Here is a 25,413-nt window from a genome sequence, read left to right on the forward strand (position 1 = left end):
AAATTTGAAAGAATCCTTAACTCAGACTAATGAAATACATTTAAAAAATTAAATTTTGAATCATATTAAGAAAAAGTTGATTCCTGTACACATGTAGATAAGTTTTATTTTCCACTTAAAATCTCAGTCTAGAAACAGAGAGTTACCATTTGAAATTCGCAACGCGATTTTCTAAATTCGCGTTGCAATTTTACTATTCACGTTGCGATTTTACTATTCACATTGCGATTTTACTATTTATGTTACGATTTTACTATTCACATTACGATTTTTACTATTCACGCTGCGATTTTAGAAAATGAGTTGCGAAATTGGAATTAGCGTTGCTAATTCAAGATCGCGTTACGATTTTGTTGGTCATTTTAGTAAATCCAAAAAAAATTTGATTAAAATCGTATATTATAAGACATTTTCGATCAGTGAGGTTATTTTCTCATTGCAAATTCTATAGCTTTGTCATTGGGAGATCACCTTTCACAATAGCCAACCTGAATTATAAAAGAGGGAAAAAAATCAAGGGAGATTTGACATTATGAATTGTACTATGTCCTCTAATGATTTAAAATCATTTACTTGATTTTTTAATGAATATTTATTCACTCATTTACTCTCGGATTTATACGTATTTTGGAGGAATATTGAAAATTAAAAAAAAAACATATAGCTGTTTATGATATTTAAAATTTAAATTGCAAAATGTAGTAAAAAAATGCAGTATAAAATAAGAACAAATGTACGTTTTATGTACCAATCCAAAATTCCTGCCTTCTCTCCCAAATTCGCTAATCAATTTACAAAGTGGTCCCAATTCTGGTCGATTCTCTTTTTCTCTCATTACGTAAATAACAGGGTGAACTACGCATTTAGTATCTAAACTATCAGTTTTTGTCTCTTCTAATATTAAAATTTTCAATTTTTTCAAAATCATACTTAATGTTTAGTTTTTGTTCTATTTTAGTACATCGCCATTAAAAACTTAACGCATTTAGTATCTAAACTATCAATTTTGGTCCGTTTCAAGTACCTAAACTTTCAATTGTTTTCAAAAATTTTGAACGGATATACTAAAATAAAACAAAGACTGAACTTTATGTATGATTTTGAAGAAAAAAAATGAAAGTTTAGGTACTAAAACGGAGTAGAACTGATAGTTTAGGTTTTAAACGCATAATCCGCCCTAATAATTATCAATCATACAATTCGTCATTAGGTACTATGACCAACCAAATCAATGATTAATTATATAATTAAATAATTGATCATTTTCATTAAAATTTATTGATTAACATATTGGAAGTCCAGTGCCCAGTCAGGCATTGGAAGTCCTTCGTTCCCACAAGTTAGTCTGTGTTAGCAGTTTATATATTAGCAGTAGCAGACCCTGTATGTTGGGCTCTTGGCTGTAGCTTTTACAATTCAGAGAGCAAGGCTCTTCTTGTACATACATTTATATTCCTAATAAAAGTGTTTTTTTTTGCAGTTTAATTATACCTTGTAAACATAATCATATATTTGGTTTATGGGGTCTTTATTTCACTTGGCCAACTGCAAGCACAGTTAAAAGTTGCTATATTGATTGTATTAATTTTCCTGGTTTTATTCATGAACCAGTTCAATACAATAGTTGATTGTGCTTCTTCAACCAGGAAAAAAATGATTTTGGTGACCGACTGGGACACTTAGCTCTGTATCGTAACACTTTTTCAAGGTCACCGTAACACTGCAAACTACATCCGCAACATAAAACATAGTTATTTTTAAGAAAAAAAATAATGCAGTAACATCCGCAACCCTCGCAACCACAGTGCGATAGCCGCTACCGCAATTTAGTACCATGCTAGTGATTGCACTCCTAATAGAAGAGGCCGCAATGTGGGGATAGAGATGGGGAAATTTCGATATTCAAATTCCGAACCTGCTAGATGTCACCTCTAGGATCTAAAGAAGGCAAGTTTTTTATCGGCCCATAGAAGGAAGGTAAAATCAAGCTTGATGGTTCATTTCTGGTGAAAACAAAGGTTTCCATTGTGTATGTTCATGTAGAGAAAAAACAGCATCATCACCTCCACATGAAAGTGGCAGGGTAACTCTTTCAACAAACAAAAAAGGTGACAGGGTAAATGATGGAACCATTTTGCCAAATCAAATTAAAACCGAGGATAGTTGCATTTTCAGAGAGTATCATGCAAGTGTGGAAGATGGATCCGTAACATTTGGCGGCAATCTCGAATATCCATCCATGGTCTCAATCTGTACCTAGTTATATCAGGCAACATATCAATTGAGCAAGTTTCAGCTTTAGAGGTTAATCATGAGAGAAATTCATTGTCATCTTCTGATTGGATTGAATTAAAATTAGGATCAAATTGAGAGAATGTATAAGTATTGAGGATTAAATGTATAACTGTACCAATTTGTTAACTGTCACATCGTTGCTTCTGTCAAATACTATCGGCTATTGGCTATATTGAACCCATTTAAGTAGTTCAGTGGTCATATTGACGTAAATTTGAAAATGATGGTTATTCTGATACCAACGTACAAGCAAAGATTCACTTCAATTATTTACTTCATTACAATTTCTAATTCATGAAGTTTAAATTGTTCTTGATATATGACACGATTTCTTTTTCCTTTTTGGAAAGATGATAAATGACAGAATTACATTTTCAATTATGAAAACATTAACAACACAACAATAAATGTGTACCTCAAACTCCAAGTCCTCTGGCAAGACAATTTTTTTTTTGTTTGGGATAATCATTATGCCTCAACTTTGGGCCTTGTCTCCACTACAGCCGCTCAAATAAGTTCTGCACTTAAACCAAAAACTACACATGCAACATGAACTGGTTGCTTGTTCCATATGCACTCTGCCAAAAAGAAGGTGACACTGTTGGTGTGGCTTTATATGTTTTAGATATGAAGAAATGACCAGATATATTGTATCTCATCATAGTGAAAACAAGCTTCCTGAACAGGTATGTGACAAAATATGTAACAAGCTGCCTGAAAATCTAAAAAATATGAACTTTAATTCCCAAGGCAAAAGCACTGAAGTGGTACAAAACAACACATATAGGAAAATTGTGACCAAACTCAAACATACACATACCACATAAGTTCTAAAGATGCAAGTGGTGATCCTGAATTGTTGAAGTAAGACGAAAGGTCCACATCCAAGCCATCATACATGTTCAAGAAAGGCATTCCCTGTATTCACATTGAAAATCATGAGGAAAACGACTTTATTAACAGATATTCATTCGATTCTTTTTACCACTTGGAAAGACGCCATAGAGGAATCCATATGTTTACATACCAGCAGCTCATGAGCCGACTTTCTTTCATTCGGGTCTTTTTTTACACTGTTATGGATAAAAGAACCCCGAGTTAGGCTTCGGTAAACTCATAAGTGAAAGAAAAAAATACAACTGCAGAGGCTATCTCTCCAGTGTCAAAAGGAAACTACTAAACGATCTCTTTTGGAAAAAGATTATAAAACTCGTTCTCATTGTAGTGCAAATTCTATAACATCTTTTAGGCAAGTTTATTAAGTATCTCATTTAAAAAATAACCTTTACCATGCAGATATAAATGACCGAAATTCAGGAGAAAATTGATCTGAAGATGCAGAAGGTGGTGGTTGTTCAACAATTTGTTCCATGAGCTCATAAAAGTTAGTCCATCCTTCCGCCTGATTTGGTGGGGAGTATGGGAATTGACCAGTTGCACACTCAAGTAACATTAGCCCTAAGCTCCAAATGTCACTTTTATAGCCATAATTATCACCAATAATTCTCTCAGGCTACAAAAGAAGTAAATCAACATTAAAAACTAATAAATGTTGAACAAATAAGAATAAAATAACCTTAGCCACCAAAAATAGTTTCTCTTGGTACAGTAAATTACTTACAGACATATAGTTGTATGTGCCAACAAAAGTGTTTGCTAGTCCGGAGGTGCTTGTCATTATTGCACTCACACCGAAGTCGGTAATCTTGACTTCTCCTCTATGATTTATTAACAAGTTAGATGGCTTTAAGTCTCGGTGGATAATGTGTTTTTCATGATGAAGATACATCAAACCCTTCAGCACCTGCATTAATGAGAAGAACATGAATACGATAACATCTGGTTCTTACAATTGATTGATTTGGAGTGAAAATGTACCAACCTGCTTACATATCGCAGCAAGATAGGGTTCAGGTATGGATTTAACCTTTCTCAGGAAATCTGCTAGGGATCCACCATCCATATACTCCAAGATGATTGAAATGGCACCATTTTTATAGAAAGACTGATAACAAACAACAACATATGGACACTGAGATGATTGATTTATTTTCAACTCCTTTGCAATCTGCTTGCGTGCTGACTCTTCGATATTCATTTGAATAATCTGATAAAAGAAATCAGATCAGGATTTGCTTTATCATGAGAACAAGGGGGAGATGCAAAACTTAATCAAATTCTTTTGTTGAATGGTTATTTGGATAGCTCTGATTCCTAAAGAGAAAACAATTTATTACTAATTGATAGTGTAACCAGCAAGAGAAGCATCTCTTTAACAGGAAATGGATCATAATACATTTGTCAAGAATGATTTTGGAAATATTTTTGGTCGTCATTTATCATGATAAAACCTATCAAGAATCAATAAGTTTACATATATCAGGGCTTCATTTGAATACACAAATAATGAAAATGAATAACCTCATCCACATAATTCAGACATTTTAATTATATAAACCATTAACAACCACTGAAGTCATATATTTTCTACATCTTCATCGAATTTAACAGGAAATACAAGGTTCTAGCATTCACACAATGTAATGTCATTACCCTACTAGAGATGTTATAAAATCATCCAAATGTGGTCGAAACTTAAAATGGTGAGATTACCCTTGCTTAACCAAGAAAAAAAAATGACAGGACTGAAAATATTCTTAAACTTGGCTCTTGGATAGTTTACCTTCAATGCAAAAAATTGGCCAGTCCATTTGTGTTGGACCAACTGCACAATTCCACCATTACCCTTGCCAATAACTTTAATCGCGTCTATATCATCTAAATTCAACTGGTCGTCCGAGTCAGTTTCTGATGGCTTAATAGGCGGAGGCTAAAACACAGAGGAAAAGAAAAGGAGAGACGAATTAAAATCTTCGAAACATGAAAATCTAGCAAACAAGATCTTCTAAATTCGCCAAAAAAAATCTCAACAATGAAAAACATTTAAAAAATTAAAGAAACAATTTCATTGGAAAAAGAAGAATAAAAGATCTTACAGCTTCAGATTCGGATTTAGATACAATTCGGACTCCATCCTTGTTAACGAGGAGATCGCCGTCTTTGAATGTACCGCTCTCGGTTCTTCCATTAAAAAAATACAGCAGCAAAATAAAACTCTGAAAAACTTATACGAAAGTTAAAAAAAAAGTTTGAACGAGTGGACGTAATAACTAATCACGCTTACAGAAATTTAGCGAAGGAGGTCTCAGCAGGAGGAGGAAGAGACAGCTTCAGATTTGGGCTTAAAATCCCCTTTCCCTTCATCATTTGATTTGCTTTCCGAAAGTATAATCAAAAGAAGAGAAAAAAAAGGTAGTTGACAGTGTTTCAATGGTTGGTGTAAATATATATAGGTAGAAAGAGGAGAGAGCAGCAGACCAGTCTCCTCCACGACCACGAGGAAGATGACATGACATTAATTCACATTGACTTTTCTTTTAATAATTATCGACTTCTAATGTTATTTTTTTATTATTATTTAAAAGTAAATAAATCATATGATTTTTTAATCAATAATAATCAGATTAGTTTATTCCATAATAAAATCATATGATTTCCGAGTCTAGAAGGAAATTTATTATTTATCCAAATATAATTATATGTTTTTTAAGTTCCTTTTCACATCGACTAGGTGGATGGAAACATATTTGGTATTAAAATAAAAGATAAGGGGAAGTTGGCGTTTTTACTAAAAAAAAAATCTAAAGAATCAATAATTACCTGTTAGGCATTTATTGACTAAATTTTACCTACCTAACACCTATTTGTTGACATGGACGAAAGGCGTGAATAATTAAACGCGTCTTCCCTAAGTTTTCGTCAGAGTTGGCGCCACGAGGGTATAACGCGGATCACCATCCATGCCTTCCCTGGGTTTTCGTTCGAGTTGGTGTCACGCGACAAAAGCTCGGATCATCATCCGGGCCTTCTATAAATACCCCAACCATCCGTCGTTCCCCCTTAATTACCTACTCCTCCCCTATAAATACCCTCTCATACAACTCTCAAACCACACAAAAAAACACTCTCATTCTTCCTTTTATCATTCCTTATAACAAGCTTCGTGTAACACCCTAAACCTGTATGACACACAGTCGACCGATTTAAGGTGTTACACAGAACCACCAAAGTGGCTAACTAACTTTAAACTTAATTTCTCATGCTTTAAAGTGACCATAAAATAAACTGAAATATAATATAAAAAAATTCACTAAGGAGCTCCAAAATAAAATGTTTACACTTCAAAAATATTACAGATCAACTTAACTGAATCTATAACTCAACTAGATAATAATGTTTACAAATATACATGCCCAATAAAAACGATGAGACGTACATCTGATCTACACTGGACTGGTCTGGACCTTGGTCTATCTACTGTTTCCCAACTGCTTGATCTACTAACTAGCCCACTAAAACATCCGAAGGCTGAGCTAACAAGCTCAACACCACATGAACGGCTAAAACATACTAACTGTAATTCACTGAAAGGCTTAAACATTCAAGTCTACTGGTATAAGGTATACTTCTATCTGTTCTATTATTTGTTCTATTTTACTAGCACACTCCTTGAGTGTTGGACATTGCACCCAAGCTAGTCTACTTTGAAACTGCCTTACTGAGTATTCTCGAATACTCACTCTCTACGCTATGGTAGACATCATGGTACGGCTGAGGGTTTTACATCTCGAAGCTCGCATACCCTTCTAATCTACCCTGGATATGGCCCCCAAAATTTTATGCATCGGAAACCATACCCTTGACTAACCCACACTTTCTTCTAATGTTAAGGCCTTGACAAACATAACTAGTTAGAAGGGCCTTGACCCTACCTAAGGATATCCAGACTGAATCTATATTGTTAACTCTGCTAGCTTTTCTAAATGAACTCATGTGTTCTGGTCGTTTTCCCGAGCATTCAGACAAGGATAGTTTTATTTCTCCTAACTTTAACTTCTTTCTACATTGAAATTAACATTAACGTTCTCACTTGTAGTTTTATTTGAAGAATTACTAAAGTGTTAGGTACCATACCTCTAGTCTAAAACGCTCAAAAACTTCATTTACTGCTCAAACATACTGAAAGTATCGATACTATCCCTGTAGTATCGATACTCTTGCTACAGTTTCGATACTTTATATAAGTTCTGATACTTTAAAACATTATGTTCTGCCTAGTTTCGAAACTTTCTGAGTGTTTCAAAACTATCACTCAAAGTTTTGATACTCTTGAAAGAGTATCGATACTCTTTCCCAGAAACTCATAAATCTGCCCAAAACGAAGAACAAGTATCAATATTATCCCTATAGTATCGATACTCTACCTGTAAAAGTCATAAAACAAGTACTAAAAACTCTATTTATTAATCCCAAACACCTTAGTGAGGTCCTCAAACATGCTTAAAGTTTTATGTGAATACAAAAAGCATAAATAAAGCTTTATATCATGCTTATAACATTAAATGAACAATCTACCATGAAAATTTTTAAACATGCTTTAAACTTAAATTTCTAACACATCTTAACTTTTCATGATCTACACTTAGTATGAGAAAGTTATAAGTGTGTTACCTTACGGCCTTGGCTACTAAAACACCTCTTGAATCAACTATGATTCACCCTACCTTCAAGAAAACCCATTTTGAAAACTAATTCTAAAACTTACAAAATAGAGCTTAAAACAAAGCTTGAAGGATGAAGAGAAACTTTCTTACCTTGGCTACAACAACTAAGTTTGAATCCTTAAAACTTTACACTTAAGAAAGAAATAATAAAAGAGAAAACGATAACGAATAAGATACTAGTGTTTGGTGAGAAAAATAGTGAGGTGGTTCACATATAAGATATAAAAAAGAGGGCTTTCAGCTTTTAGTTTCAGCTATGGGCAAACTATATTATTAGTCCCCCAACTTTTAAATCATAAAACTCTTATCACTTAACCATAACTCCTTTGGGCTTCAATTAAAGGCCACTAACACTAAACTTTATCAAACTAATTTATAAAGTCTTTTGAGCTCAACTTTGGGTCCCGGGTTGACTCGAACTACTAACCCGAGAATCGGGATGTTACACTTCAAGTGGATTTTGTTATTGTGTTTAGAAAGTAATTTTTTATTATATAATAATCATTAAATAATTTTTAATGTAATAATCTTTTAATGTTTTGTAGTTATAAAATGAAAGGTGTATTGCTGCGTTTAGATATGAATCATAGCTCGAGTTATTTTGTTGATACGATAGCAATTTAAATTGTGTTATGTTAGTTATTGTGAATGTTTTATTTTATTTTTTTTAGTTTTAGTTTATATTTTAATTTGTATATTATTTATTTAATTAAGGGAATGATTGTATATTAGATCCATTTATTCGTAACGCTAAGTTAGAGATACTGAATCCTGTATGAATGTATTTAGTCGAGGCTAGATTTAGTTACATAGCTAGATATGAAGAGCATTGTAACCTTGAATCAAACCTTATTTCTGCACTGGTTGAGAGGTGGAGACCAGAGACACACATATTTCATTTACCGCGTGGGGAGTACACTATTACGTTTGAGGATGTTTTCTTACATTTGGGGTTTTTGGTAGATAGGGATGTCATTTTTGGTGTGGTGGATTATGATTGACATTCCTTGTGCGATGAGTATCTTGGAGGTATACCGCCTAATTTCAATGGTGGTCGAATATCGTTATCATGGTTAGTTATAAATTTTTGATAGTTAAGCGATGACTGTTCCAAGGAACATGCTAAAATATTTGCTTGAGCTTGCATATTACGACTCATAGGAGAGATCTTGATGCCTGATAAATCTTGCAACCAAATTCATTGTATGTGGTTGTATCACCTCTCATATTTTCGAGTTGTTGGCTCATTTAGTTGGGGCTACACATTTTAGCATCTCTGTATAGAGAAATGTGTCGAGCAACTGATTATCGAAAAAATTACTATCGGCAGATGTTTTCTTCTTCTACAGTCATGGACGTGGTATCATATGCCCTTTTTATGTCTTGTTGTGAAAAACCCGTTAGTCTTCTCGTTATTGTTAAGATAATTTCAATACTGAGTTTGTATATAAATAATTTTTTTGAGTATATAACAAAATTTTTTTACACTGAATATGTGGTCATGTATAATGAAAGATCATCATGATATACCAAAAAAATGGGAAAAAATTCAACTACTCATTGATCAAAAGGTTGATACTCGAGTATGTATTTAAATTACTTATATTTAATTATCATTATATAATTAAAATATTATTTTGATAATAATTATATATAGTTATTTTAGTTTCAATGGAGCTCTTTATGCTACTGAAGAAATGAGACATTGCATCACACCTCACTTAATTGGCCCATTAAATATATGGATAGGTGGTCTCTCTGATATGTTATGATATTTTCGAGTGTCATCCCACTGATCGCGTGCTCCGCCAATTTAGTTTTGTACAATTTATTCATGAAGCACCTAGGAATCTCGACAATTTGTATAACATCGATAGGTTGGGCAAAAAAGAAGTCAACTGGTTAATGAAGCATAAGAAATGGGTAATGATCTAAGAGGATCAGCGTATACATATTCCCCGTAGGGAGTTGATTTATGTGGATCATTATTCGATTACGGATGACTATTATCAATGGTTCAACATGAATGAGAAACCATTACTACTTTCTGAGGAAGTACGAGGCGAGAACATTTATCGACGTTGAGAAAAACGTCTACCGTCACAACATCACCATCCCCCGACTCATGGACGAAAGTAGGCGCTTCCAATTCATCCTTAACCGTAGGACCGAAACCATCACAACAGTCTTCGTCTACATCAGTTTATATTTCGTAGTTATTTCAAATGGGGATGCAACCATTTCAGATGGTACCACAGATGTTTCAGATGCCACCGTAGCCGGGTCATATACCATCGTAGCCATTTCATATGCCACCACAGTCGAATCAAATGCCACAGCCATAGGGTTTTATGACACCTCCGGGAGGATATTATAGCTCCATGCTTGTAGATCCAGCGTGGGCTTCATATGCTGCTTATTTGGCGGGTGATGTTTCACCACAGACTCAGGCACATCCGACCAAGTTTTCTAGTCATCGATGTTGATATTTTCACAGTTTTCTATGAGCGATGGGATGATTAGTCATACACTTCTAAGGTCCTTATTCTATGGAGGTGCTACATTGTCATCCGTCCCTCATCAGTAAAATGTAGTTGCTACTGTTGATGTTGATGACGATGAGAGTGAGGAGGGAGAACAACTTATACAAAAAACATTCATCGAATTAGACAACCACCGCCTTGTGAAATACATTTAAGACACAAACATCGATAGACAGTTTGTAATGTTTTTATTTAATTTTCTTTATTTATCAGCAAATGTAATGTTTTTATTTAATTATAAACTTTTTATTTATTTTGTTTGTTAATATTATTATCATTGAATTGTTTGAATTGTATCTTTGTATTTAATTGTTTTTATTATTCAGTTTGTAATATTTTTACTTAATTTTCACTTGAGTAGCCCATTACTTAGTAATGCTTAAATGTCATTAATTGAAAGTAAACGAAAATAAAATAACACAAACTAAGATTTCAGAAACAACAATTTCATCGTCACAACATAAATAGTTACGTGATGATAAAAGAGATGAACATTTTTTCCTATTGTGGCCTAGGTTTCTATAATGCCCACGTCATTTTTTTTCTCTGGGTATTTCTCGAATATCCATATCACAATGAATTCGAGTAGATTCTGGATGACCTGCCTCCCTTAATAAGGACGGATATGGTACAATCGAAAGCCAATTCTGGTAGAGATAAGGGTTCATCTATGATGCCGATATTTAGGTCAAACAAGCTGATAGTTAAATGTCTTCCACTTGAACTTGAAGGCATCGTGTCATACAGGTTTTGAACTGAGTGTTGTGCCGCAGTCATATCGACATTGAGGATGAAGAAACTCGCAGTTAAATGTATCCCCTGGAACTTGAAGGCTTCATGTCAAATGGGTATTGAACAGATTGTTGTGTCGAGGGCATCCTTATATTCAAGTAAAAAAATTGGCAGATGAATGTCTTATCCTTGAATTGAAAACGATGTTGTCATACGGATTGTTCGTAGAGCCACATCGATAGAGATCGTAACAAGTTGCTGATGAATGTCTCCCCATTGAACTTGATGGGATGGTACCAAGATGTGGATTTCCCAACGAGTTAAAATCATTACATATTACTTGAGTTGGGCTGCCAACTTGATCATCTTGTTGACTCAGCCCATAGTGAGGCATAATGACATACTACGAACAATAGTCACTTCAACAAATGTGGCATACATTTGTGTATCAGAGTCTGAATTTTGATTTTGAGAATCAACCATAATAACAACTTCGTCATCGTTGGAGAGTTCGAGCGTTGTATAAGTTAACGAAAATATTGCGGTTAAAAATCTGTACTGAAGTGAGGACAATCTTCTAGTACTTCCTACATGAACCTTCCTTGAAATTTTACTGATCAACTCCTCAAGAGTGATGTTTCTCTTGAAATATATTATGACAGAATGATTTGATACGAAGACAATGTCGGTTTCATATTCTCGAATTTCTCCATCATAATAAACAATAGCTTAAATACACCTCAAAATGAGAGTTTGAAAGTTTGAAAGATTGAGTCTTATATCTGCAAAAATAATAGCTGAACTACGCCTAATTAAATAAATAGTATACGAATTAAAATATAAACTAATGCTAAAAAATTAAAAAAAATCATTAAATAATATTAATTTAATAATTTCATTTACACAAAAAATATTTGATTATTTAGACCTTATTATCTCTATTATTTATAATTTAAATTCAACAATTTTAACTAAAGATAATAATAAATATGTAATATCTATGTTTATTATTTTTAATTTAATAATAATATATATCATAACATAAAAATAAATCATTAGACGCTTATAATTACTAAATTAATATTTTAAAACGCATTCAAAAGGTAACCCTAAATTAATATTTTTTACAATGAAGTATGAATATTTATATATATATCGATACCTACCGATAACAAAAGTTTACTAATTACCAAATTTTTTAATAGTTCTTTATATTTTTCACCTACAACATTATGAGTCTGTCAACAAATCCAATAACACTTTACCAAATTTATTAATTATCTTATTAAATTTTCGGTCACATTATTTTTTAATCTTATAAGTTTAATTTTCAACATGACAATGAAAGTACTGACAAGTTGTTCTCCCTTTTCAGCTGGCCGGTTATTTGACCATGGAAAACGAAATTAAACAAAAGGGGCTCTAATTTGGATGCGATGAATATCGGCTAAAGGTTTTGTTTTTGTCACTGGCAAAAGCGGCCATATTTATTTATGAGCAAATTTAATAGCTACGGTTTCTGGTTGCCCATAAATTATCTACGAATTAGTACTATTTGTGATGTCGGATAGAGAAAATTTGCTAGGCAAGGCAAGGCATCACGCGATAATGTGAGTCTTGTATAGAACCTGCACTAACTTCAAAGAGGTTGTAGCTGAGACGAAACAGGATGAAGTTATTGCAATTTAATGCTAAACATGGATGTTTAGATTGTACAATGGAAACCTACATGGTAATAGGCCATTAATGATACTGGGGACCATTTTGGACTGCAATTTATGATCGTAGGGGGGACCTAATTTTGGCTAAGGGATCTTCGGACTTGCCTTCTTGTCGACATGGGTGAATCACATGTTTTTTTTTTGCCCACATGGTCATGCGGATAAATTTAATGTTGTTGAGCTCAATGTCAGTGTATCACGTCCCATAAGAAAACTATTGTATGGTATACTATATACAAGTGTGTTTGACAATTTCATGAAGAATTACGTACTCGAAAACTTATTCCAGCTGCACACAGGTCTTCACACTGTTCTTATAATTTAACCTGAAACCCAAGGATTATGGTAAATAAGCATGTTCTAAATGTCAACAATGTTGATGGAGAATTTGGATAGCAACTGTGGCACTCCCGATATTATCGGTCCGTACGTCTACAGAAAGCACACACATAATAATTAAAGTATGAAGCATATACACAAGGACAGCACACTGTTATAACTTAGTGTTAACTTGTACCTTGTGACTTTCATGAACTTGGCGCAGTGGAACTGCGAGCAATTTCATGTTTTTGGGTGTGATAAATTTTCGACTTTCGGGTAACCTCACAAGGAAGAGTTTGGTGCACTCCTATAAATTTTAGATCGACATGAGAACCGAGAAAGGTATGACATTGCTGAAGGATCAAGATTACTGTACAAACAAACCTTGGGCTTTTTTGCATTGGGAGGCCGAGGCAAGTAAGGATACATTAACGTTTCGAAATCATGCCGCCGCCACATGCCAATAGATTCTCCTACCAATATGTTTAAGAAAGTGAGATTATTCACACCATTTTGCAACAATACGCGCAAATATACGGAGAGAAAAATTGTTTTACCTCCCATTCAGTTTCATAGCCATCTTCCGTAGCAGAAAGCTTTCTGGAAAGCTTACGTTTCAGTCCATCGATATCTGGAAATTCAGCTCAATCTTAGTTCAGTGACTCGAGTTTATAAGACAATTCCATAGAACTAGCAACTTACCTGATTCACCTGGCCTCAAACGTCCACCAGGAAGCTTAAAGAAGGAATTTCTAACTTGCAGCAGCAGCAGATGAGGGTGCTTGAACAACTCAACCTGAATGACAACATTGATTAGAACATGTGTACAAAAGAATGACTAAATTAACACAATCAATCTAATTGACTAGCAGTTTGCTCCGGAAGGCACTTTCAAGTTGTGTGTGCGTGTTTTTTTTAAGAAAACTAGGAAATAGTACATATTTTAAGCTTGAACAAACCAAATTCCCTGGGTTTAGACCAAAGTCTTGGGTAAGATCTTCTAAATCTAGTCAATCATCAGTCATTCCTTGCTATACGTAAAACAAAGTCATTCCTTCACAACAAAAGAATCTGCAACATCGTTTTTAGTTAATTAAAACTTCAAAACTATAAACAAAAAATAGAAGAACGGAGCAAGCTGAATCCAATTAAACCAATGAAAAAAGAACAAGGTAACAGAAAACAGAACCGACCAGAATAACAGCTTCTACACAAGTCCTCAATCCATAAGCCCCATAACTAGGGAGAAAGAAGGTTAAAAGTGTTAAACCTAACCCCATAAGCATATGAAAAAGAACCCATTACAAAGAGAGAGATCCGGTGATATACTTGGATTTCATCCTATTAATACGATCGTACAGAGTTTCATCCTTGAACACGATGACTTCTTTGGATCCAAAATAGTAGCAACTCAGAGGGTAAATATCCACCCTTTTTCCATCATCATCGCTGCTACTATGACCGTTGGTTGATTCTGCCTCGGCTTCTACTCCCATGTGAAAATGGGGGTGTCCGATGTAAATCTAACGTGTCCTAAAAGCAGAGCATGTTCTTCTGTTTCCGCCTGTTTAGTTGTATTTGACGTGGCGTTCCATAGACACTTGGTTCCACACAAGGCTAACGATTGTCTGTGGAAATTTGCGGCTATTCAGCAAAAGACAACAGTTTAGCATCCCATGGGAGAGAGACAACTCTGGGCTTGGATACTTCGGTTTACCTGTTGGGTTCTGGGCTTTAGCCTCCATTGACGCTCCCAACCAAACGTTAAATTAGGATAATTATTAATTTTATTAAAATACAATAATAAATTTATCAAATTATTAATCATTTAATAATTATTTATTTTTATAAAAATAGTTAGCTTTATTAAAAATAAGAAGTATCCAAAATTATAGTAAAATTTTAGGACTATTGGTACACACATAAACTAAACATATAGTTAGGATATTTTTATATTCTATAACCAATAACATAAAAATTTAACTGCTATCACATAAAATCAAACTACTTAAAGACTATTGACAAACCGCAAATCATATATCTTAGTTGATTGTGTCATCTTTTTTTAATAAAAAAATAATCTTAGCAAGACAAAAAGAACTATTGATTATGCAATTCTTTGATAGAATGTAAATGCTTTCTCTTCAAATATAATAACTGCTCAAGTATTTGACAAAAGATGGAGACCTTAGATTTTTAAACATTCAATATGAACTTTAACCTTACCTACATCTCTTGTTTGTGTGCATGCATTCACATGGAACGCTATTTTTTTGTTCTTCTTCTGCTCCTAATTATAATTATTTTAGGGGCTGTTTGTTTGCATCTTAATGGAACCATTCAGTGTTGATTGATTCAACAAAACAATGTTGAATGATTCAGCACATAAGTACATTCTGAATGATTCAGAACCATTATCAAACAGCATGTCACATTCAGAGCTAATTCATACAGAGCCTCTGAATCATTTAATATTTGAATCATTCAGCGCTTAATCATTCTAAAGTAAACAAACAACCCCTTACATTATGAAATTATGAACAATAGGCGACAAAAAACATTTATACATGTCGCTAATAACTGTAAGAAACTGCTCTTTGATGGGAACATGAAATACTCCATACTCAAACCTACCATGTTTTTTTCCTTCTTGGAATTAAAAATAAAAATTTATCCGAAAACTTGCACCACTAACTCATTTTAACCATGAAATCATAGAAAAAAAGGCGTGTTGGGAGCTTATAACTTGCTATAGTAAAACTTGTTTATTTATTATAATGGATTAGTATTATGAACAATAAATCTATTATTACAATAATACAACCAAAAAATACAAATTAAATACGTATGAATTTTGAAGAACTAAATTAAACGAGAGAGAAAACAACAGATTATCTACCGACGGTAACTAGCTGAAATGCTTTGCTGTTGAGGAGACTTAAGAGGACACTTCGCGGTATCTGCCCGTCCATTCCTACTTTCTTTCTTTCTTTTTCCCTAATTTTTTTTACGTGATAATAATAATAACAATAAGCTTAATCCCACACAATAACCACGCGCGTGATTTAATATCCGTTCATGTCCTGTTTGTATCACCAGCCACTGGGACCTTCGAGGGTGTTTTATCCTCTCTTTTTTAATGAATTTTGGCAATAATCTACTTCTGGAAGGAAATCGTGGGGTTGTAATAATATAATATCATAAGATTTGTACCCTTCCTTCAAATTACAAGTATTTATTGGTTCACGAAAAAGATCGTAGAATAATTTTTTTCCATAATTGTATTCTATGTTTGATTTGTGAGAAAGATCATTACCAGGTAATAAACTTTTTGGTTATAATGATTGAAATATCATTATTTTTAAATTTTTAGGTGATGAACAATTTTAATCACTTTGAACACAAACGCTCCTAAAATAATGAATTATTCCATATGGATCATTCTTCTTATTTTACTCGAAACTATAAACTTAATAATAAAAATATATAAATATTTTAATTTAATAAAATATTAATAAGTTTGAGTAGTTCAATTTTTTTCTTCATATTTTTAATATTTGTATATTAGTTAATTTTATGAGGTGAAAATGTTATTATTGTACAAAAATGTTATTATTTAAAATAATATTTTAACTATTTATAATGACATTTTAGCAAAGAAATATCACTTATGGGGGGTTTACGCTCCAAAGTGCAGTAGTGAGAAGTAGTAATAATGTTCGCTCCTGGCAGCATCCACCTCTTGGCTGGTTAAAGGTGAACGCAGATGGTGGTCGCCGTAAGGGTACTGGCAGCTCCTCGTGTGGAGGAGTTATTCGTGACCATGATAGGGAATGGAATATGGGTTCTACAAAAATTTATTGGAATCTGTTCTGTTCTGGAAGTGTAAATTTGGGGTGTCTTTCTTGGGTTACTATGTGCTATGGAAATGGGGGGACTTGTTAAGTTTTGTTTAATAAAGTAAGCTGTAATTTAAAGACAACAATTCTAATTACACACGTTCTATAATTTGAATTTTAAATTTATTCAATATTAAATATTTTTTGTAATTATATTCATTAAATAGCTAGACATCAATTTTCCTCCTTTTTAGCTAAAGTGGCAAGCAAAGCAAAGGCATTGTGTGCGAGTAATGCTGCTGTAAAAGGGTCTCATTTCAATCATTGCAACCACGCTCCAATAATTAAGAAAATAAATTGAGAATAATTAGTTAAAATATTATTTAAATATGTGTAATATTGTTTAAATGTTTCATTAATAAAAAATAAAAAATATATAATAATTTTACATTGTAATTAATTAATTAAAATTATTTATATAAAAAACTCATCATTTTAAGAATAATTTTATTCAGAATGACAAAAATTAATAATTAAATAAATATTGAGTGAGAATAGTTTTTTTAGAATCTTACTAAGAAATTCCTAATGTTAATAATATTTTTATCAACGTAAAATTGAGAATAAATCAAACATGAAAATAAATTGTTTTTAAAAATTATTATCTTTAACAATAGTTTTCCTATACGAACCAAACCTCCTTGGATTTTTCCTTTTTTCCACATTGTTCAACACGTGGGGCAAACAGTTTTATTAATTAGTCCAATAGTACATATAAAAGTTTATTCCACGATCTAGATAATTTATTCTGGTATTTAAAGAATTCATCACGTCGATATAATAAGTTTATCTAAATTATATATATTTTTATTTAAATTTGTTATTTTAGATATAATTTTTTATTAAATTTGATCACATCGGACTAAAAATTTAAATAAAAAATATTTTTATTAAAACTAATCACCCACGTAGATCCAAAAATAAACTTCTATATGCCCTATGTGTTAATTAATAAAATTGTTTGCCTTATTGGGAAAAAAACCGTTAAGGGGATATATGTAATCTGGGTTTGCATTTATTTATTTATCATCAGTATTTTAATTATAAAGCAATACTTAGTAAATCAACAATAATTAAGAATATTTGAGATAAAACATAATTAATAATTAAGAAAATAGAGTTATGGGTTGAAAACGGCATGTGCTGAGATTTTAATTAATTAAGTTGGCGTGTGTTTGAGAAACACTTTGGTGTCTTTCTGTCGGGTAGCCATGAATGTATTTGTGTGCTGAAAAGTGTTTAGGTTACAAATGACTAAATCCTTCAATAATTAATAGTGGAAATGTCCCAACAAAATATTTTGGCTATCCGTCGAAATTTAAACCGCATATGAAAATGGTATAACGATGGTCATTTACTTATTTGCTAATATTTAATTATCATGTATTCATGTTTAATCTTAATTATTTGTTAATATATTATAAAAATATTTATTGTTAAATATTTATCTCAACGTAAAATGAAATACTAGTAATTTCTTTTATTTATTTTGATTATTACTAACTGAGATATTTTAAAAGTATAAAAGTCAATACTCTGCAATTGGGCTAAACTCACGATATAATGCTTTCAAAATAAATAATTCACGAGATAATGCACTCCCCATATTATTTGCTGAAATAGGGTGAAATCCACAGTGTGGCCGTAGGTCGCCGTGCCTTCCGGGCGACCTACTACGTCGCCATGGCTTCCCGACGAGTTGCACAGAGATAATAGACGTCTGCATGTGCCATGGACGTCCCCAACACCCAACATAGGTCGCCATGCACTCCCAGCGACCTACAAGGTCGTCATGCACTCCCAGCGACCTTGTAGGTTGCCAAGCAGTCCCGACGATCAAGCTTGGTTGTTTTCATGCTGATCCTCGTCATATTGCTTGCATGCTTGGTTGTTTTGATCTACGTGGTCACCATGAAAGGCTCGGGCCACCTCGAATCGAGTCGGGCTTACTTGGAATATCGTCTTGAAGATTTTTCGGGTTGGCTTCAACAGAGAGTTCGGAGTTCTTACAAATGGGGTGAATTCAGTAATGGTCATAGGTCGTTGGGAGTGCATGGCGACCTGTGTTGGGGTGTTGGGGACGTGCATGGCACATGCAGACGTCCAGGGAAGCCCATGGCGACGTAGTAGGTCGCCCGGAAGGCATGGCGACCTACGGCCACTGTGGATTTCACCCTATTTCAGCAAATAATATGAGGAGTGCATTATCTCGTGAATCATTTATTTTGAAAGCATTATATCGTGAGTTTAGCCCTGCAATTGTTTAGATATAAATATATTTTGTAAAATTCTATTAATAATATGGATTGAACAGCGCTAATAATTTTGATATATGCCTTTCTTATTATACAGCCAGAAAATAAGAAAAAAATGACACATTTTAATAATTCCCGACATATTACTAAAAATACTTGAAATAAATTAATTTGTAGTAACAATTATTTCCGACAATTTTTAAAATTATTAAATACGTAGATAATTGCAATTAATCAGCTAAATCTCTCTCCCGTCTTCCAACACAGTTTATAAAGCCCCTCACCTCAGAAACTCAAGAGAACAGAAAATACAAAGAAAATCTCGCAAAGGCGGCCCATTTTTAATGGAAGTAACCCGTGACCCTCCGCCGTTGTGGCCACAACTGCCTACTTTCGTTTCTCGCCGACGGCCGCCGTCTCTTATTTTCAGCCTCCCGGTCCTCATCATTCTCTTACCCATTCTCGCATTGCTTCTCTTGTTCTTGGTAGTCCCTCCTTTTCTCTCCGTCGCCGCTCAGATTCTTAGACCCCTCGGTATCAGAAAAAGCTGGGACTCCCTCAACGTTTTTCTGGTCTTGTCTGCTATTATTTGCGGCGTCTTGGCTCGAAGAAACGACGACTACGAGTCCAACAACGGCAACGGAATTAGAAATTATAATATTAGTGATGATAGAAAGGCAAGCGGCCGTCATGTTCATGTTTCTCAACAATGGTTTGAGCATCAGGAAAGGAAGACATACGATGGTGGTGCTCCGATCAACATGAGGCCGTTTCCGGCAACCTGTGTTAGGAGGTTAAAGAGAAGCAGTAGCTCGTACCCAGATCTGCGACTGGATTCTTTGTGGGAGAATAATGAAGATCGGTTTCGGTTCTTTGATGATTTTGAAATAAACAAATATCGATCTTCAACGAGTTCTGATGATCAAGTTCACGAGCTTCGTAGGAGTTGGAGGAGCGGATTTGAAGAATCAGAAGCCAAGGTTATTCCTGTTGATACCTTTGTGCTTCGTTCTTCTCCTTCATCGTCTCCGTCGAAGTCTCCACCACCTTCAACGCCGCCTCCACCGCCGCTTACACCTCCGGTTTCCCGTCATAAACCGAAGCGAAGTTATCAGGCAGTTGGGCAGAAAGATCATAAGGTGATGGATCAGAATGATCGTGTTGATTTCAATGAGATTAAATCTCCATCAGTAACACCACCACCGCCTTCGCCTCAACCCCCTCGACGACCACCACCGCCGCTAGTTCAAGTGGGAAATAGATCAGAGCAGAAGTATGGGAAATTGGAACGTAGAAAAAGTACTGCAACCAAAGAAATAAATATGGTTTTCGCTTCATTACGGAAGAGAAAGAGGAAACACAAGTCACAAGACCATGATCATCAGCAAGATTATCCTTTGCATTCTCCGACTGAGCCACCGCCTTGTTATTCTACCAGCATACAACCAACATCACCGGCACCGCCTCCACCGCCTCCGCCACCACCTCCCACTTTCTTTCAAAAATACAATCTTTTCAGAAAGGGCAGCAAAAGCAAAAAAATCCATTCTGTTCCTACGCCCCCGCCTCCATCGCCAACAGCAGCGTTTTCGTTTTCAAAACGATCATCTAAGCAAAACATTCAGATCCCACCAACACCACCGCCCGCACCAACACCGGCTACTTTCTATACAAAAAGATTATCAACGCAAAACAATCAGATCCCGCCACCTGAACCTTCAACGACCCGAACTACGGCTAACAACGGCAAACCACAAATGCCTACAAAAGCAAATACTATTAGTTACTATGATGAGAACGTGAACAGCGGCGGACAGTCGCCGTTAATTCCGATGCCCCCACCTCCACCACCATTTAAGATGCCAGATTTTAAGTTGGTGATTGGTGGGGATTTTGTTAAGATACGAAGCAGTCCTAGCTCACGGTGTAGCTCTCCCGACTTGGAAGAAATTGATGTTCCTTCAAGCAAAGATGAAACGGAAACAGCCAGCATGATGGAGAGTGACGATGGGGTTGGAGTTGCAGGCGTCCCAGTGTGTTGTCCCAGTCCCGATGTTAACGCTAAAGCCGAGACCTTCATCGCCAGACTCCGGGACGGATGGGAATTGGAGAAGATAAACTCCATCAAAGAGAAGCAAAGGATATAAGCGGAGATCCAACAAAGACAATTTCGAAGAACAAGTTCTGTTCACAATTCAAAATTTACTGGTGGAATTTGGTTTCTCCTTATAAACAAGATTAAACAATACATTACAACAGGGATATATATAATCATTTCAATCACGAGTGTATTAATTTTAGTAGATACATGACTAGGAATGGAAAGACATCTTCATGGGAGTTAATTTTAGTTCACTGTCATGAAGATCCTATCCTCAAGTTTGAGTTTGTTGCAGTTTCTGATCATTTCAAGAGTATTATCCTGGATGCCACCCTGACTGTTTTTTTGGGCCAGTTGATCTGTATTGAGATTAATGGAGTTGCTGATTGTATGTTTTTTGTTCATATTTCTTTTTATTAGTACATCTTAATTATGTGCTCCCAATTTATTGGCTTGAAGACAAAGGAGAAACTACTGAATTAAATTCACAGAATTTATTGGTCACCCGAATTCAAGATGAAGCTGGGCTAAGGCCTTAGGCTACGCATAAATGGCTGAAATAGTTGGGTACATTTTTTGAGGGACTTGAATTAAAAGTGTCGATAGACAGAAGATCACTACCTGCTGCAGCAACCTGTTAAAGCTCTCCTTTAATTATATACAACAAATGTTCCTTTTTTGGGTGCCATTGCTTCAAATCAAACGAAAACTTTAGCACAATGCTTTCAACTTGTTGTTTCTTGTAATGCACTTCGTATTAATTAATTAATTAACAAATTGTTTCTGATACAAATATCTATTGATTTTGTTTCATTGCTCCCATGAGGACTAGAATTCTAGTAATAAAATTACATCGCTTAAAAGAGTAATGCCCTATTTGGATATTACAACCATACATAGAAAAGTGACAAATTTGTTGAATTCAGCAGCAAGAGGCGTGTCACGGGCCATACCATGATTGACACTTTGAAATTGATGGAAGGTCTCACCCAACCTACTTTTCTTCTGTATCTTTATTTTTCTAATCTATATGCTTTTTTCATGAATCGTGACTTCTTATTCAATGAATAAATCAAGAATGAATTGATCATGTCGATACATCAGTCCATGGAATCTGGACCACCAATATTTTTGTGACGCTGAGGGGAAAGCTGTAATCTGGGCCATTTCAGGTCATTCTAGGTGGGTGTCGAGCGTGGGTGCTAGCTTTCATGTAAAGGCTACTGGCAAAAGCTCAAGTGACACGAATGTAAGGTTATGTGATTTTAATATGGCAGCAACAGAATCACATAGACCAACTCCGGCAGTGGCATTTCGACCTGGGTCGTTCTCGGTTCAAATGGCAAAAGCTCATTGTACCTCGAATATGCAACCAAGCTACAATGGTCAATAAAGAAGCATCTGAGATCTAAATTGAAATAACTTCCATTGATATTTACATCCAAGTATCTTCCCATTGATATGCCTCTTCGCAGTTCGAGAAGATAGAAATCTTTAACATGCAATATGAAAACCATTCTACGTGTTGGGAAAAGAACATTAAAGCACAAGCAACTGCATGACCAAGACCACAAAAGCGCAAGCAGTTCCAAACTTGATAATCAAATTTATTGAGAACTTTCCATGTACAATAAAAATATAGAAGAAATAATTGAAATCCATAACTCCACTTACATACATACTTCATGGCAAGAATGCAGAGTGATGGTATCTTCATAGGTATATTCTGGAGGCACAATCATCTATCTAGCTCGAAGATCTGATTGCCGAAAGCCACATATAGAAACCTTTTATTGAACAATTAAATAAAGCAATTATAAGTCTGTAACACAATCCTGATCTACGTAGGAAAAAAAGCATTATGCTTCTGATTCAAAGAAGTTTAGATTACTAATGTGGCTGACAGATGATTTGTAAACTAGGTGCTACCACAATCTAGATCGAAACTTCTTGAGACAAGAAGAAATCCAAGAATAAATCTCAGAGAGTACAAACTCCTAAACTTACAAAATGTAGCACCTAGAGCTTTGGAGCTTTATCTCCCAAATACTTCATCAGCACATCCATAACAGAACCAAAATCTGCCTTCACTTGCATGGGCGGATTAGCAAACCGGCAAGCCATATCTGGAATCTCCTTCGAGTGATAATCGACCTTAGACTGTGTAAACTTCAATCCATGAGCTGTACTAACCACAACAGTCCTGACCCCGGCTCCAATAATCCCACTATTCCTAAGCTTCATTAAAGCAGTCAATGCCACTCCAGTATGAGGGCAAATAAACATCCCTGTAGAATCAGCCTGCGCCATTGCATCCATTAACTCATCCTCAGTCGCTTCCTCAACAATCCCATTTGAATTTTTCAGAGCATACACGGCTCTATCAATAGAAACAGGATCACCAATTTGAATAGCCGAGGCAAAAGTAGTATTTGCCTTGACTGCCTTAAACTCACTCCACCCTGATTTATAATACATATAAAGTGGATTGGCATTGGCTGCTTGGGCACAAACCAATCTAGGTATCCTATCAACAAGCCCTAGTTCTTGACACATTTTGAACCCTTTGTAAAAAGCATAAATATTACCCAAATTGCCACCAGGAACAATGACCCAATCGGGAACTTGCCAATTAAACTGCTGTAAAATCTCAATTGCAGCCGTTTTCTGCCCTTCGAGTCTTAAACTGTTGAGTGAATTGGCAAGGTAAATTGGTAGCTCGGAGGTAACTTCCCGGATTAACTTCATGCAACCATCAAAATCAGTGTCGATACTCAAAACGAACGCGCCATTCGCAATGGGTTGAACTAGTTGGGCAATGGAGATTTTATTCGCGGGTAGAAAGACAATGGAAGGAATACCAGCAGCAGCGCAATAAGCGGATAAGGCAGCTGATGTGTCACCCGTAGAAGCACAGCCGACTCCGACGACTGGTCGTTTCAGTTTTCGCAGTCGATTAACTTGACTGACCAAAACGGTCATTCCCAGATCCTTGAAACTGCCGGTGTGGCTGATTCCACAGTGTTTAACCCACAAATCGTCCATTCCTAGAAACTGTTTCCCGAACCGTTCCGCCCAAAACAAATTGGAGTTCCCTTCGAAAGCCGAAACGATGTCATCCGGGTCAATCTCGGGTAAAAGCCACTCCTTTTTGGACCAAACTCCAGACCTGTACGGCCACGTGGTTTTCCCTACGCGCGAATCGAATAAATCCCTCCAATACGCGCCATCGAACTTCCTCAAAGCCTCCATATCGTGTTGAACGTCGAGCAGTCCACCGGAACAGCTCCTGTAAACGATCTCGTCGAGAGAGTATGACTCAGTGGAGTCGGGTCCAGCGTTGAACGGAACATATTTCGCGGAGAGGGTGTTCTTAGCGGTGGATCGGTGGCGACGAGCCTCGTCGCGGATGTTCTCATCGGCGTGGCGTCGGTCCTTTTGGGGTGAAGGGGAGTTGTTGCTTGAGGAACTAGTGGCGGAGGAGGAATCGAATGTGGAAGAGGAGAAACATGAGATAACAGTAGGGGCGGGGCGATTGAATCCGCGGTGGTTCTGATGGTGCAGCGACGGAAAGTTGGATTTGGAGGCGAGAGAAGAGTGGAACAACGAACAAGAGTAAGCCATGTTTGAGAATGGAGGCGGCGGGCTGTGACGTGATACAAGTGATGGGAAATAAGGAGCGCAAAATGGAGATGGGTTGTTTTGCTGGGCCCTCAAGGCCGATGCCATAGTCTCGAAAGACCTTTCTATCCGTTCGATTTTTCGCTTGTTAATCTTAATCTATTTCTGATTTTATCTTTTTCTTAAAATTATTTGGATAAAAATAATATTTAAATTCAAATCATATAAATTAGAGATTATTTTCATGCATCAGTTACTCTTTCTCTGTGGCAGTTATTTTCTTTGGCCATTGGTTACAAAA

The 25,413-nt window shown here is 35.3% G+C and overlaps 4 protein-coding genes across 5 annotated transcripts; 1 reads left to right on the forward strand and 3 right to left on the reverse strand.

Annotated features, from left to right (window-relative positions):
- Window positions 1-2,656: 2,656 nt before the first annotated feature.
- On the reverse strand, window positions 2,657-5,714 carry LOC120166401 (mitogen-activated protein kinase kinase 2-like). 2 transcript variants are annotated; one of them, XM_039175653.1, is made up of 9 exons: window positions 5,480-5,714; window positions 5,292-5,376; window positions 4,979-5,125; window positions 4,178-4,402; window positions 3,917-4,099; window positions 3,585-3,808; window positions 3,323-3,368; window positions 3,116-3,213; window positions 2,657-2,873 (listed from the first exon to the last, which is right to left on the reverse strand). In XM_039175653.1, coding segments are annotated over exons 1-9 (1,092 nt in total). In that variant the 5' UTR covers window positions 5,563-5,714; the 3' UTR covers window positions 2,657-2,872. The 2 variants fall into 2 exon arrangements, with proteins under 2 accessions (XP_039031584.1, XP_039031583.1); XM_039175652.1 differs by lacking the exon at window positions 2,657-2,873 and having other exon boundaries at window positions 3,042-3,213; window positions 5,480-5,713.
- A 7,363-nt stretch (window positions 5,715-13,077) lies between these two features.
- Window positions 13,078-14,747, reverse strand: LOC120166594 (pre-mRNA cleavage factor Im 25 kDa subunit 1-like). The gene is made up of 7 exons (XM_039175826.1): window positions 14,566-14,747; window positions 14,430-14,475; window positions 13,939-14,032; window positions 13,794-13,867; window positions 13,621-13,713; window positions 13,433-13,543; window positions 13,078-13,347 (listed from the first exon to the last, which is right to left on the reverse strand). Exons 1-7 carry the CDS (start codon window positions 14,730-14,732, stop codon window positions 13,276-13,278), a joined length of 657 nt encoding a protein of 218 aa, XP_039031757.1. The 5' UTR covers window positions 14,733-14,747; the 3' UTR covers window positions 13,078-13,275.
- Window positions 14,748-19,734: 4,987 nt separating this feature from the next.
- LOC120166548 (formin-like protein 5) lies at window positions 19,735-21,537 on the forward strand. Its single transcript, XM_039175796.1, has one exon. It carries the CDS (start codon window positions 19,735-19,737, stop codon window positions 21,535-21,537), a length of 1,803 nt encoding a protein of 600 aa, XP_039031727.1.
- A 1,891-nt stretch (window positions 21,538-23,428) lies between these two features.
- On the reverse strand, window positions 23,429-25,152 carry LOC120166591 (threonine synthase 1, chloroplastic-like). The gene has a single exon (XM_039175824.1). It carries the CDS (start codon window positions 25,113-25,115, stop codon window positions 23,511-23,513), a length of 1,605 nt encoding a protein of 534 aa, XP_039031755.1. The 5' UTR covers window positions 25,116-25,152; the 3' UTR covers window positions 23,429-23,510.
- Between the last annotated feature and the right edge of the window lie 261 nt (window positions 25,153-25,413).

The sequence above is a fragment of the Hibiscus syriacus genome, unplaced genomic scaffold (genome assembly GCF_006381635.1).
Source record: "Hibiscus syriacus cultivar Baekdansim isolate YM2019G1 unplaced genomic scaffold, ASM638163v2 tig00111640_pilon, whole genome shotgun sequence".
NCBI lineage: Eukaryota > Viridiplantae > Streptophyta > Magnoliopsida > Malvales > Malvaceae > Hibiscus > Hibiscus syriacus.